The 20,154-nt window shown below is 40.5% G+C and overlaps 1 protein-coding gene across 1 annotated transcript; it reads right to left on the reverse strand.

The window, feature by feature from the left end:
• Nucleotides 1-4,008: 4,008 nt before the first annotated feature.
• plppr3a (phospholipid phosphatase related 3a) lies at nucleotides 4,009-19,841 on the reverse strand. Its single transcript, XM_067453725.1, has 8 exons — nucleotides 19,383-19,841; nucleotides 15,176-15,279; nucleotides 11,927-12,112; nucleotides 11,513-11,642; nucleotides 10,269-10,464; nucleotides 9,751-9,808; nucleotides 7,784-7,957; nucleotides 4,009-6,023 (listed from the first exon to the last, which is right to left on the reverse strand). The coding sequence occupies exons 1-8, from the start codon at nucleotides 19,408-19,410 to the stop codon at nucleotides 4,707-4,709; spliced, it is 2,193 nt and encodes a 730-aa protein (XP_067309826.1). The 5' UTR covers nucleotides 19,411-19,841; the 3' UTR covers nucleotides 4,009-4,706.
• Between the last annotated feature and the right edge of the window lie 313 nt (nucleotides 19,842-20,154).

Below are 20,154 nucleotides of genomic sequence, written 5' to 3' on the forward strand. Positions count from 1 at the left end.
GATGTAAACAGTGATTTGTACTCACGACTCGGTCTCAGACTTGGTCTTGAGACCATATTTTAATGGTCTCTGTCTCGTCATGGACTCGTGTGCTTTTGGACTCGGAATTGACTCGAACTCGAACATGTATGGACTCATTTCCTAGTCCGCTCGAGTCCCATTGAAAATATTCATGATTATTACTCTATGTTAATATTTCTAGATAATAATTGATCTTTGACACTTCCAATGATGTGTGGTTTTCTTAAGCGCAACTGCACGTGACTAAAGCAAAGGTAGCAGGACTGGTCAGGAAGGATCATGTGCAGTGAGCTAGCTTTCAACTATGTGTGGAAATGTCTGCTACATCATCGGTTATTCAGTTTGCATATAAGAGCCACAAAGAGTTCATGTGTAGTAAGACTCTAAAAAAACAAAAACATACTGCGATGTGTAAATTCTGCGGTTAAAGGGAACAACGTCCAATATTCATCGACATGTGGAGTGAAAGCACAAAGATTAAGAACTAATAATTTATGTACCTATATGCATAAAATCTCAGCATTTTGACAGCTAATGCTTAGTAGTTTGTTCTTTGTAGAAGTCTGCAAGTCTGACTTTTTACTCCCGCGCTCATGCTCACGCTTCTAGGCCTATTTTACTGTGTCCACCTGTTTTCCAGAAAGTCACATTGCTGCTACATTATTTGTCTCAACTGTTATTTTTAATATATTTATTTTAATTAATATTAAAATGAGCATCTCCACCAAAAATGTCTAAGGTCGCCCGCCCTCTCTTCCTCCGGCACACATCTCTAACACACAGACATACGAACCCATATTAAACCCTTTGGCTCGTGTCTTTTGGCTTGTTTCCGTCGAAGAAGGTCAAAATCCTGGCGCGATTTTATATATATATATATATATATATATATATATATATATATATATATATATATATATATATATATATATATATATACACATTCCTCATTAGTGCCTGCGTGGATTGGTCGAATAAGGAATCTATGTAAATATATCTATGATTGCACAGGCTCTCTCTGGTCTCGGTCTCGACTCAGACTCGACCCTCTCTGAACTCTGACTCAACTCGGAGCCTTCAACTCGTTGATACGACGGCAGCTGTATTGCGCTAGAATGCCCACCACACATCAGCTTATTGGTGGAGAGGAGACAGAGTGATGAAGCCAGTCAGTATATGGGGGTGATTAGGAGGCCATGATGGACAGAGGCCAGTGAGCACATTTGGCCAGGATGCCAGGGTTAAACCCTTAGAGTAAGAACCTCGGTGTGATGTCTCGTCTGAAGGATGGTACTTTTTTCGGTAGTTTCCCCATCTCTATACTGGGTCGTTATGACCCTCACAGACCACCGGATCAGCACTCCCGGCTGGCCTCACTAATACCTAGTTCACACTTCCCGATTTTAGCCCCAATTTTGACTCGCTGATGCCCACAAATGCCTGAACAAATGCCCGAAATCATAGGCAAATCGGTGCTCATGCACGTGAGTGACATTCACGCAGTGTAAACGATCAAAGACACGATCAGAGTCACCGACGCCCGTGAGATATTTGGCATGCTGAATATCTGGACCTGTCGGCGATTCAAACTCCTGCTGTGTGAAAGGAGTTCTGACCAAGGGGGTAATCTAGCGCTCGGAAAGCGTACCACCCCTAGGGGCTGCCATTGCTAACCAAGCCATCACCTGCTGTTAGCATCCCATTGACTCCCATTCATTTTTGAGTCACTTTGACAGTGAATAACTTTACATCTGAGACGTTTAAAGACTCCATTCGTCCATTGTTTATTTCTAAAGAAACACGACAATGTATAAAAGGCTCCATTACCTTGTATCTTACACTATCGCCCCGCAGAAGCTGTTTTTGTAAAATTAGGCTAATGATTGCGTCATAACCAACGCGACCCTGTCGCACAGTTGAGAAATTACCGTATAGACCTGAGGAGACGCTCGCAGGCAATCTTTTACTGTCTATGAGACAGTCGGGGGGACGTGGAGACATGTCCTGGAGACTAGTCTGATAAAGTCAAGGGGGAAGAATGGGGAGAAGCCCATAGTGAGCCAAAAGCAACGGGAGAAAATATTTAAACAACGTGATTCAGCTTTCGCTTTCCACATCTACTAGAAGACCTACAGCTGTCAGACAGGAGGCTCACGTCACATCTACGTCGTCAAGCTCAGTCTGAGCCTGCGCAGTTCGCTCAGCCATCAGGAAGTGAGTGCCCCTAGGTTGACTTCATTATTTAGCCGTTGACGTCAATGGGGTCGCTGTGTCCATTTCTTTTACTGTCTATGGTTCTGACCTGGTTCTGACTGAAAATTACATTGGCGATGACCGACAGCCAATGAAAGAGCAAGATACAGGGCCACGGGGGAGTTATAGTGCAGAATATCAGTATTTTAATAGATATATTTACAGTTCTATTAAACAGAAACAAAGCACAGACTTTTGCTTGTCTAGCCGCAGCACCAATACATTGCAAAATGATTTATTTACCTCAAACTCTCTTTGCAAAACATAATCCTTGCGCCCTCCATAAATAGTAATTTTTATTTTTCTAATTTTCGCTGCAAATTAGTGCACAGACAATTTGGATTGCAAACTTTTTGCAGTTTATAATTTTTAATAACAATTCCAGTCTTGTGTGAGAACAGTCTGATGCACGTGTAATCTCACGCTGTTTACTTTGCTTGTGTGTTTGGTTGGGAATGTTGGGAAACGTTGTTTGCGCACCGGGAAGAGAGAGTTGTTGGCGATCATTCCTCCTGTATAGTCATGCAGTGTGAAACCTCCTGTCACCGATCCATCGTGCAGTGTTAACGCAGCAGTGACTGAATGCTACACCAGATAGTCATGCAGTGTGAATAGAGGAGTGACCCGACGAGTTTGAAAATCGTGCAGTCTGGCATAACACCTTTTCCAGTAGCAACCTAGTTTTCCCAGGAGGTCCAACATTTAGGTGCTGACCAGACTCAACCCTGCTTAGCTTCAGTGGGTCTTAGGCTACAGGGTGATATGGCTGCTTGATCTCTAGTCCAGAACCCCCAAACAAGTGTGTCCTGTAGGACAGTTATGGTGTTTCTTGATAGAACAAGTGCGATCTTGACATGCTTAGGATACTATATGTCTCCTCAATCACTTGATATTGGCAAACACAGCAGCCTTGATGTCATCTTGCTGCCAATCTTCCATCGTAGCATACAGCTCCTTATAGAAAAAGAAATATGTCTTTCCCCATTGCCATCAGAAGCTCAATCAATGTATTTTACTTCTTGTAATGTTGAATCACCACAAGGAGGTCAAATCTGTGCTGTTGGAACAGCCTAGGCTGCAGCTCTTTTTATGACCCACTAAGGGAACATTCACTCTTCTTGTAGAGCTGCAATATTGAGTCACAGTCTGACTTGGCCCAGGGCACTGAATGTTTAATGCACTATTCTGTAATGAGTATATATGATTCGATCACTGTCTTTAGAACAGGCATGTCACTTGACTCACACCATGTTCACATCAACTAGTTTAATAAAGACAATCCTTTCTCCAGATGATATTTGTGTTTTCAAAGGTTCTATCTTATTATTTGTTAAAAAATAGATTAATGTTTATTAGTAGATAGAATATACAGTTTAAACAGTATAAAAATCATTATGTATATATGAGTCCACAAAATTTTAATTCTCAGACCAAATTTTTGAATGAAATATTTGATTTTTTTTTTTTTTTTTTGGATGTACTTGCACACACATGAATTACTATATGCATTACTGTATGCGGAAGGCATAAATTCATGGGATGTTGATGGTCTGAAACAATTTTAAAACTTAATTGTTTATTATAATCCCTTTATCAAAACTGACTGAATATAAATTTATGAAGGTGTATAAGAAAAGCAGTAAACACAATCACTTGTTTTTCATACAGTTGATGTCTGAGAGAATCAAAGATTTTGACACAAAACAATTATCAGCATTCACTAGATTCACTGACTAAAAGCACATATTATTACAATTTTATTTTTCAAAGTTTGTTACAAAAACCTTAACATTGGGCAGCAAAATGAGAGGCCATCCCTGCTGATATGTAACAGTCCATCCAAAGGTCTGGAAAACACATAAATAAACACACATGCAACACGCACAAACAAGCAAGAGTACTTCATATTTTAGTATAAAAAGGAGAGTGACTAGGCCTACTTAAAACTGATTTCATACACAGCAAAGCGATTAGACTTACCTGTTATTCCAACAATAAATCTGTCCCCAGTGAGTCATTAGAGAACTGAAACATGATTTCCTCCCGTAAAATACAATTTAAATCATTCTGTATGAATGAAACCTCAAATAAGATTGTAAATATGGTTGGTTGTTTTGTCTTAGCTAATGTGAATTTAGCTTGAAAGAGGATAACATTTCTGCAATTCAAAATTGTGAACATGGAAAAGAGTAGAAATCCTTAATGCATGTATTAATTACAACTTGATTTTGTATTTAATTTGTCTGAATTTTGTGAATCACAGTTTGTGCATATACACCAAGCAGCCTCCTCAAGTCTGTGTGATCCTCTTGGTGCTCCACTGCACTAATCCACCCCAGATGCTCAATGTGAGATAGCTAAGAAGGCTGTCTTCTCTCGCCATCCACTGAAAACACAAATATTCACATTGGAGTCCTCCCAAAAAAATCTCCTCAGTCTTTAAATTGTCTGTTTGTTTGCAAGTTTTTAAAGAAGTGGTCCGGTTCTGGGTGAGGCTGTCCGGGCTCCCAGTCTTTAGCTGAGATCGAGGAATTACGGTGAAGTGAGGAATCTCGGCTGAGACTGCTGTCCAAGAGCAGGTCTGGATGAGGAGGTGGAGGCAGGATCCCTGGGTCAGGCTCGCTGGTAGAGGAACAGAGGGAGTCTGTTTTCATGGGACGATAATCACGCACACATTCCTGCCTGGGCAGTGTCCGACTAGTCTCATGGACCTCTGTGCTGCCATTGGAGGTGCTTCTCCAGTCCCAGGTGTTCCCATTGCCTGAAGACAGACGGACCACTGGGTGATGAGGAGCATGAGCGTCTACCGTGACAATGCTGCTTCTGTCTTGCTCCGATGGGATGCGGTAGTACGGAGACTCTGAGCCAGTGCTGGAGGTAGCACAGGATGAGGCAGTCTCAGAGGACTTTGGTGTGGTAATGGTTACTGGACCGTGTTGCTTTGACATGGCAATGACCTGCATGACTCTTGGTTGGTTGGGTAGCCGTGGGGGCTCTGGCGTGGCAGCTGGTACCGGACCACCTTTCTCTGTCATGGACAGCCATTTAGCCCTTGTGATGGCGCTTTTAGGTGACACTGGTGGTGGTCTGGTGGCTTCCTCTGGGATATGAACCAGCTGCGGAGCACCCGTCCTCTGAGGCATCATCACCCTGCCACCACCTGCTGCTGTTGTTGCCCCCCTGTTGGCTTGCACAGTAGGATAAAGGGAGGACGGCATTCCCAGTTCCTCTGAAGCATCCTCCTCAACTCCCTCAACTCTATCAGCAGATTCTCCCTCTTCATCCTCCTCGTCCCTAAGGCTGAGACTGCGCATCTCCATTGATTTCTGCTTCCACTCGGATACCAGCTGTTTTGAACGCTGAGAGTCCATTGGCACGTGGAATGTCATGTGACGTTGAGCAGGCTCCTCCATGGCGTTGGTGTTAGCACGGGGTAGTGTGTTACTGAATGTCACCATGGTCTCCTTCCCCATCGGGCTGCGAGGAGCCAAGAGCTCTACATCTGCGCTAGCTCTCTTCAGGCTTCCCATTGAGGCTTTCTCTCGACGCACCTTACGGTTCAGACCAGCAACATGAGGTGGAGCTGATAGTTCATCGTTGCTCTCAGAAGCATGGGCCTTTTGGTACACCGAGTCATGGCCACGCTGTGTCAGTTCTCTTAGAGGATCTTTTTGTGGAGGATGGGGTTGCTTCAATGGCCTAGGGGAGGCCTCTTCATTGGACCTAAAGTTCCCCACCGCATATAGTGCCTGGAATTTGAGATACACTTGTTATTGCAAGATTAATGAGAGTCCACTAATTAATCAGACATTTTTACATCATGAAGACAAATTAATTATATTGCACATATCCCAAAATATGTGGACACCTAAACACTACACCCATATGTACTTATTGAATATTTAATTTCAGAACATTGGGCATTAGTTGTTGCTGCTATCACAGCTTTTATTGTGGGAAGGTTTCCCTAATATTTAGTGTAGGGGTAGCCAACCCAGCTACTAGACTGCTACCTTTCTGATTAATTTAGACAATCAGGGTGCTCCGGATTGCTGGAAAAAAAGGTGTGTTAGAGCTGAATTGAAAATAAAAAAGGGCCAAGACAAAAATGGCTAAATGTTTAGCGGCCTATTAGTGGTCTTAACCATTTTAAATCACAAATCACTGATCAGGAAACTAGCAAGATTTACAAAAACACTGTAGCTTAACACAGAATAGCCTCCCCCAACTTACAGACAGGTTTTTACAGAACAGTCAGGGTTGTTCTACTCAATTTGAATGGCTTCAAAAAGTTCATGAGTAATGTCTCCACATTCATTTGAGTTTAATGCGAGACCAAATATTCATCATATGGTTAAAATCTGGACTCTGACCAAAGCCTAAATTCCTTCATGCTTCACTGTGGTAGAGGATCTATTTATTATTATACACTATATTGCCAAATGTATTGGGACACCCCTCCAAATCATTGAATTCAGGTGTTCCAATCACTTCCATAGCCACAAGTGCATAAAATCAAGCACCGATGAGGTGAGAAGTCCATTTGTGAAATGTCCTCACTACTAAATATTCCACTGTCAACTGTTGGTGGTATTGTAACGAAGTGGAAGCAATTGGGAACAACATCAACTTAACAGCAACAGGCTACGTAAAAATCACAGAGCGGGGTCAGTGCATGCTGAGGCACACGGTGCGCAGAAGTCGCTAAACAAATCGAATCGACCAAATCCATATGAAACCCTATGGATTAAGAATGGGAGGACATTAAATTCATGTGCATGTAAACACAGGCATCCCAAAACTTTTGGCAATATAGTGTATTTCTCACCAGATTTGAGGAAATCTCCATTGTTCTGGAGCATCACCGTGTAATTCGTGTTTCATTGTGATTCATCACTCCACACACATACTCCTACGTATTGTTTTCAGTTTCTTTGTACCCCATTCTATGTTTGTCTGAGAAGATTTTATGGCTGTATTATGATTTTATGCATTTGTTTTTAAAGGGTGTAGCTGAAATGAAACCCATTAGAAAGAAATCCACATACTTTTGGTCATGTAGTGTAAAAACAAAACGCTTACTGTTCATCAGTTATACAGAGTTTAAAGACTTTTAAAGTTTTATGCTTCATTTTTTTGCCTATTAATTTATTCCTTTTATTTCTGTTCTATTTTAATGTAAATGATACTTTCAGAAATCGTTTCAACCCACTTTATGGAGTGGTTATGGAGATTATAACACAAAAGCATATCAGAGGAAAGAGACGAAGCAAAGAGATGACATGGAGAGAGTGAAAAGGAGCTGTGAAATTGCCCCTGATGAATCCTGGAGGATTTCTCTTCCTCTAATAGAATAGAAATCCTAAATATAGAGCTTGCAGTTGACAGATTATAAAAGAGTGAAAGAAGGAAGATAAATAAGCCTTGATATCCTCTGGTAACCTAAAATTGAAACTGTCAAAGCAAAAATTGTTCAAAGAAGCAAACTACAAAACAATTAAAGACTCACTAGATAAACTGCGATACCAGCCCCAATCACAAAGCCCACGTAGACGTCAATCGGGTGGCTTCGATACTGGGTGATTTGGGTCAGACTTGCCAGGGCTGCTGCTATGGCAAAAGCAAACACCAACATGGGCTTCAGAAGCTTGGTGCTGTCTGAGATGGTGGCATTGAAGTACATCTGAGTAGAGAAACATGAGTGTCACAACAACAGGACAACTACTCTAGTAAACCCCCCCAAAATATGAAATGACCCCTAACAACTTTCTCAAATTAAACTTTTTTTTTAACTTAAAGTTTGTTTTTTTCACATTGTGAACCCTAAAGTATATGTTATAATATTATATTTTTAATAATATTTAGAGCTAATTCAATATAAGTAAATAAGGAAAAATAGTGATACTTCAATCATGGATTTTACAAGATACTTAATTTTCCTTAAAAGGTTAAGTCCGCTAAATGAGAAGACATTTGTAATTCCACGGGGAAGCATGCAATTCCTAGTCTACTTCACTTGAGTCAAATGCCTGAGTTTTATTTAAAGGTCCCGTTCTTCGCGATTCTATCTTTCAAACTTTAGTTAGTGTGTAATGTTGCTGTTAGAGCATAAATAAAGGGGGCGTAGGGGGCGTGGTCTTGTTGCTCTCCCACGTGGAGAAGAGCGCGCATTCAGCGCTTGCATCTCCCCGTTATGGTAAGAGGCGGGACCTTTCCGGGCAAAGTGCGCTAAGCTGATGTCCAATCACAACATGGGAAGCGCTGGCCCAATCAGAACTCGTTACGTATTTCTGAAGGAGGGACTTCATAGAACAAGGAAATCATCAGGCCGTTTTTAGGACAGAGGAAATAGCGCTGTACAGATAAGCAGGGGCGTGGGACTGGGGGGATAAAGGGTACTGAGTAACCAGGGCCCGAGGCAGGGAAGTCCGTTTTCTATACATACACATACATGGTACGGGGGCCCAGCAAGATGGTTTGTACCCAGGGCCCAAAATTTGGTGCTATGCCACTGCAGATAAGTAAATTTTGTGAAAAATATAGTTGTTTTACACACGAAACATGAACTCGTTATATTGCACACTGTAAACATAATCAAAGCTTTGAAAACACGCGAAGAATGGGACCTTTAATTTTTTTTTCTTTACAACAACGATTTTTCATGCTTTTAAACTATGGTCAGCCAATTAGATTCTACAGGATAACACTAATTTCCTATTAGAATTAACTAAAATAAAGTGTAGTTACAGCAGCTTGAATGTCTCTCTTTACTGTCAAGAGACTTCATTAACAGTTGGAATCCCACATTGAGTTCAACGAGGCATAGCTAACAAAAGAAGACTAATGAGCATCTCTAGCTCTACAGCTGCAGACAGCAAGCTGACTGTGGCCTATATACTCTACACTCTATCAGAGGTCACTCAGCAGTTGACACGGTTCTACGCTGCTTAATGCTGATGCGGGATCCTTCTAATAACAGCTCACCAAGCAATTGTCATTTCCCCATTTTGGTTAACTATAGACCTGATTTAGTCTGGTTATGACTATCACACTTTTATCCAAAATATCCACTTTTTTAATTGGTTACATGTCGCAAATAACTTGCGAGATGTATGATATTCTAACTTGCGAGATGTATGATATTCCTTAATGAATGCAAAGTCAGCAGTGATTACAAGGTGTTTGGTTTAATTTATTTGACATGTAATATGCATGGCCTGTGTGAAGCCACAAATGACGACTAGTCTATTCTTAGACGTCTATTAAATTTTCACTGACAGCCTAAATTTTGCCTAGTTTTATCCTTGATGCCAGGGCTGCATTTGTAAGGCCATTAGACGTCTTTTAAACGGAAAATTGTTTGCTGGGAGTGCTATCTCAATAATCACAGTGGCACAATTTTCCAAATGACAAGTATTTTGCATCAGATCCTTTTTAAATCAAAGTTCCCTGAGAGAAATAAAGAGAAATGCTTACGGAGATATAGACAGCTGCAAACCCAGACAGAGTGGCGTGCTGGGAGGGGAAAGTTTTCCTGATAACACGAGAGAGAGAAAAAGGAGGGGAAAAATACAGCGATTTCAGTAACATGAATAAAAAAAATAATTTAAAAAAAAAAATAGCACAGCCAAGAGTTTTAGCATGTGAGGAAGAAATGTAAATGAGCTAAGGAAGAGATGCAGGAGGAATGTATCACACTTCAGTGAGCAAAACACAGTGTCATTTCTGTTCCCTATCTTCCTTGTTCTATGTGGCGCCTGACATTCGTAATCCTTTTTGGAAAACATTGCATTGGGGATTGAAACTGAAACCTTGAAATAAACATAAAGAATATCTATGTTTCATCCTGTTTAGTATTCACATTCGATGCGGAACACTAGGGAATTGCGCATGTGGATAGTGCTGTTTATATGCAATGCGTTTTTTTAGCAGGTATATGCAAATATGCAAATCAGGTAATAGCCTAAATGCAATGGTGTTGTTTTTGCATTCACCTTGCTGACAGGATGGCATACTGGTCCCGGCCTGAGCAGATGTCCTGGGTAATGTAGGGGTTTTTATCGCAGGCCACTCCCGGCAGCGTGTAGTTAGGTTTGCACACAGTTAGGAAGAAGGGAGCATGATAGCCAGTGGCCAGCTGGATAACGTCAGTCACCAATGCCGTGGCGCACAGCCCAAACACATGAACACCTGTGAGGGGAAGAGAAACTGTCAGTGTGGAACAGAGCCAGACTTGTTTTTGTTTGTCTGTGTGAGTCTTACATGGCCAACACTCGACCATATGCTTCTTCCAAAATAGACAAACCTGTAAAAATGTCTGACTGCTTTCGGGTGTATGAATAATGAATGTCAGAACAGAAGTCAGAGGAGGTCCCAAGTCCCAAGTATTAAAACTAAGAATAAGAAATTTAGTGGACCGTCAAATTGCTCTCCTCAAGTTCTCCTTTAAAGCTGTTTGTGTGTACAAGTACCATTCTAATGTGTATTATTTAATTTTAACTGTACCCTTAATCTTCTTATTCCAAATGTTGAGTATATTTGACAAATTTGTGTGAGATTTTCTTGGTTTATGGCAGTTGTTGTCAGCTCAACTTCAAGATGTTTCTACAACAATAGAACATATTTATTTGGTCATTTGTGACTTGATTTGCAGGCCAGCTTAGATATAAAATCAGAAATGCAGATGGACAGAGAAATACCTGACTCATAGTCAAAACAGGGCCATAACCACCAATTAATATATAAATAAAAATACCCCATTTTTGAATACATGGTTATGGACAAAATATTTCTAATTTAAATTACTTTATCAAAGTTTGGGAGGAGCACGTTCAGGAAGCCGGTGGATATAGCCGTCCCTCACCCTTTCCAGCTCGGAGCCCTTGGTGGACAGCACACCAAATAAGCATAATTTACTATTATATATAATGATATTATATATTAATTGATTATATATATATATATATATATATATATATATATATATATATATATATATATATATATATATATATATATATATATATATATATATATATGATTTCATGTACGTGTGAACTTGTGAAGCACATGCTGTTCGTTTGAACTATCATTATTCATCAAAGAATCCTGAAAAAAATATTATGCTAAATAATTGCATTCGTTACATATTGAATATGCAGCAAATTAACATTTTTCATAACTAAACATTGTTTAATTGTAGTTTCCCATTACAAGACTGAGGTTTCTTTTAACATACCCACAAAACGCACTGTTCTGCGTAAGAAGGAGTTGAAGTTGCAGCCTCCTGCATTGATACTCCCTTCTGAACCAGACCGAACCTTCAGTTTGGACTGCATACAGTACATCAAGGCTTCACCCAGCATGATCTAAGCCAAAAATGCACAGAAGAATGAGAGCTGCCTGAAGCAACATTAGAAATGCAATCTGTCAAGTGTTTAATTATGCTTTACACAAGATGCTAAAACTCAGTCCTTGATCATGCAATTCACTGGCCATGCTGTTACTGTCCACATTGCATCAATGAATAGAGTAAGCTGTTACTGTCCACATTGCATCAATGAATAGAGTAACAGGATTTTGTACCATTTTCACAGTAGCTACACTGAGATAAATAGGTTAGGCCGTTTATGAATAGAGTATGAACACTCACAGACGCTGCAGGGCCAGCAAAGGCCAGGCTGAGCAGCATGAGCAGAGGGATGAGCTCGTCTCCCGTTTCCACATAGGGCATGCTCAGTGTGCGGTCATGGCAACGGAACCCAACTTTGGCTGGCTGTAATATGTCTGTCAGCTCCAAGAAGTAAAGAGAGATCATGGAGGATGCCACTATTGGCAGCTGAGAGGGATAGAGAAAGAATAGGTGGGTTATGGGAAAGGTGGCACAGGAGAGGATTATGGAGGGAGGAATCAGTCAAAATTTACTGCATGGACAAATTCATGAATCATTCATGCAGTAATACCAACAGTATTAGGCAATAGGCATACAGTGGCCTCGAAAACATTTAAACACTTAAAAATTTATGAATTTCTTGAAATATTAAACCACGTTATTTATCTGCTTTGCATATTTTCTAAAAAATTAAGCCTTGTTTCACAGACAGGGCTTAGATTAAGCCAGGATTAGGCCTTAGTTGAATTAGGACATTTAGATAGCTTTTATAAATGTGCCTTAGAAAAAACAAAACATTACTGGTGTGCATCTTGAGCCAAAACAATGGCGTATTTAAAGATAAGATTAAAGCTTTCAGTTAAAACAGATCAAACATGCAGTTTAGTCTGAGATTAGACCTTAAACCTTGACTGTGAAACCGGTAGATATTTTTCATACAAAAGGATAGTTCACCCATAAATGTAAATTCTGTCATCATTTAGTCAAGTTGTTCCAAACCTGTAAAAAAAAAATCTTGATCAGCCTAACACAAAGGAAGAATGTTTGTGAGGCACCATTGACACTTCAATAGTATTTTTTTTAAATATATACATGAAAGTCAATGATGCCCCAAACTGTGGTTACCCATATTTTTTTCTAAATATCTTCTTTTGTGTTCAGCAGACGAAAGAAACGCATACAGGTTTGGAACAACTTAAAGCAGCACTAGGTAACTTTTCAACCTTCATAATATATTTTTTAAGACTCTTGTGATGATAAATCGACTTACAATAGGTTGAATGACACGTCTGCCATAGCTTGATGGGGTCTGTATCGGTTTTAATCGTACTTTTAAACTTCGGGTTTCGGGTAGTAACCCGAGAACAAAAAGAACTACAAAATTCGACTGCTTTACGGCATATACGTCACTTCCACCAACACCCACACTTCCTTAAATTCGGATGTGCGAGCCCAACTTTGTTCGTCGGATAATATAGTCATGTCCGAAGCAGCAGAGACAAATAAGAAAGAAAAGATTTTGTTGGAGGAAAGCAATAAGAGGAAACGAAAAAATGATAGTATTAAAGCCAGCACGAGGAGCAACATGTGACCAGCGTTTGCTCGTCGGCTTGAGCTGAAGGAGGCGTGCCCGACCGATGCTGTCATGCTTGTTACGGTGATTACCTACCACTCAAACATTGAACTGAAGTATCATATAGATTCTGTAAAACGGTAACCAATAGACTACTAAAATGACACTGGCTTGTAAACGTGAGCATGGTGATTATTTGGCGTTTGAAAAAAAATAAAACCCATGAAATTATATTCATATGACATGCTGAAACATAACTTATGCCACTGACTGTAACGTTACCTGGGATGAAGACATTTCACACGCGCCGCCAGAAGAACACCTGCATGTGAACTCTTGGAGTGTTCTGGCTAACTGTTAGTGCTGCACTGACCCACGGCGCCACTTTTATGAAGTTATTTGGCCAGCACCGCACCACTGTATATATTTTTACAACCCGCCCCGCACCCGCGACCATTAAATAGACATACGGGGTCCGCGGGTTATGAGACGAGCCACGCATCACTAGTTCAGGGCTATCAGGGTTGTCATGTCAACAAATGCACGCGCGATGGCATCCCCTGTTGTAGGATGACAGATCTTACGACAGTAGTTGAGGACATTATTTTTTCCAAACTGTAGGGGGACCCCGAGAGCAAAAGTAGCCAAGTGCTGCTTTAAGGGTGAGTAAATGATGGCAGAATTTTAGTTTTTTGATGAACTGTCCCTTTAAGCTAAAAGCATTTGAACACTTGTGGACTGTCAAAATCTGTGTTTTTCTGTTTTGTTTTTAAAGGCTCTTAGGCCTAGTCCATACATACATCTGTAAAAAATAAAAAAAATAAAAACATGCTTCCACATGAAAACGCAAAAACAAACAGGTGGCAATATTACCCTAACCGTAACCCATCTTGGCCAATCAGAATCCAGGAAAAAATTAATGGCCGGTTCCGGTTCCGGTTCTGACGTAACAAGCCAAAATCCACCCGTGAAAATACTGTGTTCATGTTTACGCTTGTTGCTATGGTTATTCATTGTTCATTAATAACACACACCTGTTCCCTATTACTCTCTGTGTATATGATGTCCTCAGTTCTGTCAGTTCATTGTCTGGTGCTGTTTGTGTTTCATGAACACCGTTATGTTGCGTTTGCATGTTGGATTCTTTTGTTTTGTTTAATAAAGTTCACACTGCATTCTTAGATCTGCATCAGCAGACTGCATCGTGACAGACTGCCAAATAATGATGTTTACAGTAATGCAATGAACATTATGTGGGACAGAAACTGACTTTATACAACACTAAAACTTAACTTGGGGCCAGTCTTTTAAATTAATTGCAAAAGAGTGATGTTAGTTCTGAGAAAAGCTCTGGCTCTTGTTTGCAGATGCCACTTGGTTAGATTTTTGTTTAAATCAACTGTAATGACAAATAAATCAACCAAGACAAATAATAAGTCTAGCAGTAACTAGTTACATTTTCCATTCATGTTTCACAATTGTTTTTCTTAGATGTTTACATCAATACTATATCCTTAAAAAAGGAATAAAGCAGTTTAAGCCCAAATAATCCTGTTAAAATCTCTTGGTTAAAGATGTATTTGACATTGCCTTCATTTAGCATGGTAAGAAGCTGAGTTTTTGTCCAGCTTATGACTCACTATACGTAAAATAATTGGCATCTATGGTTTTAAAAATCAACTTCACATTTATAAGTGATTCCATGTCATTCATTGCACAGCTAAGATGCACATGCTCATAAGTTTAATCAAATCATCATATTGTAACTCAAAGTGACGTGTAAATAGCATTCTATGCATATGACTCTCCTCACAGGATAAGGCAGTGGTGCGTAACGTCATGCGATTTTTTTTTTTCCCGGCAGCTTAAGGGCAGGATGAAGAAGGCTTGTAGAGATTGTTAAAGCTTCACCACAGCAACTAAAATACGTCTCATACCTCCACAAAATAGAAACATGGCAGTAAGGTCATGCTGTCTTTGGGAGGCTTCTTCTTGGGCTTGTCTTTTGGAGACATCATTTTGGGGGTTGGCCGAGTAAAATCTAAAAGTGAAAAGAGTGGAGACAGAATAAGATCAAACACATGACATTTAGATACACATTGCTGAAAGATAAGTACGTCTTTGCCTATGCTTGTGGTATTAAATAGCCGGCAACTTTTATTTGGCTCAACATAAAATGGTCTTGGAATAGTTAAGTGTTTAAATCCGTCTGGTAAATGAATCACTGGGCATGTTTGCAAGTTGTCTTGCTAAGCATGCAAATATGATGCGAATGGGTAGACACATTCAGAGAGTGTAAATTTATTTTCATTTGATTGGCCTCAAGAAAAAAAACATTACATGGAAGAAAAACGGAATAATTTTTGTGGGATATAGGATTTTTTTTTTTCCAGAGAGGATACTAATCAATTAGGAAGCAAACCATGCCGTGATATAAGGCTCATCAAGCATTTCCTCATGCGTGTAATAAAATCCACTGGTTTTTGCGGCAAAAAAAAAAAAGTCTTGGAGAGTACTTTGTGTTTCGCAGTACTGCAAAACATAATTTAACTGTCCTAGATCTTATGAAATTCAAAGGTACTTTTAAGGGGTTCAAACCCAGACACATTACTGCAGCGCAACATTAACGGTTTTGGATGATATTACAGCATTGTGGTGGGATTTGATGAGGTAGACTGCATAGCCAATCGATATCAGGATTTAATACTACTGGCTAGTGTTAGATTAAAACAGCGATATTAGCACTGTAAATGCTCAGTTCTGCATACACCCACACAGCTGATTAGTGACTTAGTTAGGCTTCCCTTATTGAAGTTGCCTTGTGGTATTCACTATTGACATAGCATGCAAAAGCCTGAATAGCCTCATCTCTCTTCAGGCGGACAGCTAATGAAAGTTGGGTGACACATGGTGACCATATCGGCTTCCACGCCTCTTACTGCACAAACAAAGAAGGCTCTTTTCAGGGGAGAGGGGACTATTTATCCTGCACAACTTTGTTTGTCTCTGAGGAGAGAGGGGGATAAGGAGAAGGCCGAGAATGAACAGACTCAAGTCTGTGCTGTCAAGGAGTCTATTGGCTTGCAAATAAAAAGAGCATAGCAATAAAGCAGCAATCAAGTTGGTCTGTGAGCCTCTTCAGCAATATGTCTGAGCTGGTGGGAAGTTGGTACTGAATAAATACGTGCTAAACGTAGAGAAAGTGAATGATCATTTAAATCATTTTTTTTGATTGCTTTACTCAACACAAAGATGTTTGAAAAGAACCTGAGCAAGAGTCTGCGCCCATGCCCAAGATCTAAGATAACCTAAAATGTCTGCAGTGAAAGAAGGGACTTCAGAGCGGCAGTGGCTCAGTGGTTCATGTAGGTTGTCTACAAACCGAAAGGTTGGTGGTTCAATCCCCGGTTCCACCTGACCAAGTGTCGAAGTGTCCATGAGCAAGACACCTAACCCCAGCTGCTCCCGACGAGCTGGATGGCGCCTTACATGGCTGACATCGCCGTCGGTGTATGAATGGGTGAATGTGAGGCAAAAATGTAAAGCGCTTTGGATAAAAGCGCTATATAAATGCAGTCCATTTAGTCCATTTACCAGAGGGTTGCTCAAAGCCTAATGTTAGCAAAATCATACTTTGAACAAACTAATTTGCTAATTAGCACCATAATATTCGTTTTGGTGTGGATTCGACTATTGTCAATTAGAATGATTATTAAAAATGTAGGCATAGTCCCTGGTGAGAATGGGCCAGTATGTGACGAACCTGTGACAGGCTACAAGTAGGTTTTTATGGCTACTTCCTCTGGCGTAGGCAAACTCCTGTAGCCTATAGAAATCTAGACGCACCCTACCGGCAGCAAATATAATTTGCAACCAGGGCATCTAGAACTCTCTGTTGTCTTGCGAGCTGGAAAACCCAAACTCTAGTCAGGCCAATCACATCGGGAGTCGGTGAGTCAACACAATGACGGCAGGGTTGTGACACTTCCGCAAGCACTTGAAAACTAAGGGTGCTTTCACACCTGACTCATTTAGTTCGGCTGAATCGTACTAGAGTTAATTTCCCTCTTTGGTACGGTTCGTTTGGTCGGATGTGAAAGCAGCAATCACACTCGTTTGCGCACCAAAAGCGGACCAGACAAGCGTACCAAGAACTCCTTGAAGAGGTGATCTCAGTACGCTTTCAAACGAACCCTGGAGCGGTTTGTTTGTGGTGACAACGTGATCCGACCTCGAACAGAACCAACTGCAAAAGTACTAATCATTTTTGGACTAAACCAGCTTCCGTAGTCAGCTGTGCTGGCATTATGTGCATGACATTACCTGATAGATCGTTGGCAATATTTTTGGAAAATGAGCATGTCAGAGCTGAGGATAATTAATGCACGCCTCCGCTTGAAGTGACGAGCGATGCAAACGGCGAGCGTGCAATGTATTAGAACATTGTTTTCAAGCCGCATCCGCTCTTCATTATAGACATCTACAATGTAGTAGATTATGGCCAGGAACAAAACCAGCCTGCACAGTCGTTTCTCCATAGTGTTGTGTAGTTTGCTGGCTTTTCATCTTCTGTTGGAATTTTCCCACACGTAAATTCTGACCAATCAAAAAGCAGTTTAGGAAATACGCAAAGGCCAATGAGTCATGTGGATGTTGTCATGTGCCTGCAATTTGGTTCGTTTCAACTGGTTCGGACCAAAGCAATCAGTGTGGTGTGAAAAAGGAACCAAAAAAGCCTGAAAATGCAACAATCTATAATTGTTTGCCCTTGGTTCAGACCAAATGATCCGAACTAGAGATGTGAAAGCACCCTAAGAAACTGGCGAACAGCAGTCTTTAGAAACGGCTCTGGAAGACTTGGAGTAAAGCTTTTCTTTGAGAAAAGAACAAAGAACGACACTGAAGTCATTTTTAAGAAAGGAAGATGTGTTTGGAGTTTTGCCGACCGGATACAGCGAAAACTAGCTCCACTTCACCTCCTTCGTTGCTCTGGTTGGTTGAAGCGCTATCCTATGGTGTGCAGAGGGAGTTTGAAAGACAACCGTTTATCCCGAACCTCAGATTTTACATTTATGTGACTTTTTGGTCACTGAAACATTTATAAAGGATTTTATAATTGGAGAAGTAAAAAAACTTCACTAACAGAAATTTGTTCCAATATCTTATTAAAAACATGTTCAATTTTAATAATTCAGTGCTTGGCAAACACATTACATACTTTATTATATATATATATATATATATATATATATATATATATATATATATATATATATATATATATATATATATATTATATTATATTATATTTTTAAATAAATATATAAAGATTATTTTTACTTTTAACAAAACATTTATTTACATTGAAAATATAGGGACACTGGACACTAAATGTAGGCTTACCTGCAATTAGAATCACCCAAATGCTCATTAAATGTAGGTTACACTTATTAATAAAAATTATCATTTTTTTCAAAAATGTCCATCTTTTTGTTTTGTTTTGACCCCTGTGTGGTTGTGTGTGTGGGTGGGGGGGCGGGGTGAGGTTAGCTTCTGGCCGAACACACCCGCCCCCCACAATTCCCACCCTTGAATGTCTGATCTACTGTACCAGCTGCGCTGTCCACTACATGGTACTGAAACTGATCCGACCGAGCAGTGCTCTGACACATGGCGACCGGAGGTGTAGATGAAGGGAATCATCAGTGCTGAAGGATCATAAGCGATTTCACGGGACAATCTTCTATTTGTCTTTTAGCACATAATAGCTGGCGCATCGTGTGTGAAACCCATTTAACGTAAATTATAGGTAGATTTTCCTTCATTATTATTATTATTATTTAACAATTTATTCAATTTTCGTTGATTTGGCATTTCAAAATGTCCTCGTGGTCAGTTACCATCTCACATAGGCTACACATATCTCCTTTCCTGAAATGGTGTCATTAATTATTCTGGATGTTGTATAGAAACACACAACGTAATGCTTAGGAACTTTTTATATTTAATGTGCATTTAAAAAAACCCACACACATACAAACAAGACCCGAAATCTCCATTCTATATGTCAGCTTTCAGCATGTCTGCCTTTAAGAGCTCCCGGGAACAGGCTCGGTCACCATCCGACAGACACTGATATCTCACCTCTTTCTCGCTGATGTTGGAAATTCATCGACTCCCTCCGACCCCTTCGCCGTCGCTTCGTTCTTCTGTGGTGCTCCAGCTTTCCTTGGTGCGACTTAATCCATTTCACGCTTGTACAATATATCTTTGTGTTCACTTCCCCCCGTCCGCTGAAGGTAAGTGATCGGATAAAAGTATGAATGGGACTGGACACTCCACTTGTATTTCCTCAACGTCGCAAAGTCCCAGAAGTATATGCGAGTAATTTCCTCGGAATTGGGCCACTTTCTCATGGAGATCTCTAATACAGAGCTCTCGGATGAGCGGATAGTAATCGAAACAGGAATGCAGTGACTGTGTAGGGCACCGTGAACACAAAAGGCTGAGAAGGGGGTTTCTTGAGGGAGGGGACAGAAACGAGGGAGGAGGCGGTTCACTTTTTAATACAAACGCACGGAGAGCATCTTAGCCCCCGTTTATTTCCAGTCATCAACCCGTAATGTGCAAGAAATGAGATAAAGACGAGAGTTCTGTTCACGACCGCAAGGGTTAAGTCGCGCGCTCCTCTCTTTGTGCATGTGCATCGACTGCTCCATCATGCTGGACGTTATCTGTACTTTTAGATAGGCTACAGAGATGATCTTCTCGGAGAGAATGTCTTATGTGGACCCACGTTAGACAAGTAATGAAGCTTAGGGTCTTTGTTTATTTTTACGGGGTGGGGCTGCATTTAGACCATGCGCTCCTTTGTGTCTAGGTATGTTTCCGTCACAAGCGGACAGCAGCACATGGC

This window comes from Pseudorasbora parva, chromosome 9 (genome assembly GCF_024679245.1).
Source record: "Pseudorasbora parva isolate DD20220531a chromosome 9, ASM2467924v1, whole genome shotgun sequence".
NCBI classification, from domain to species: Eukaryota; Metazoa; Chordata; class Actinopteri; order Cypriniformes; family Gobionidae; genus Pseudorasbora; species Pseudorasbora parva.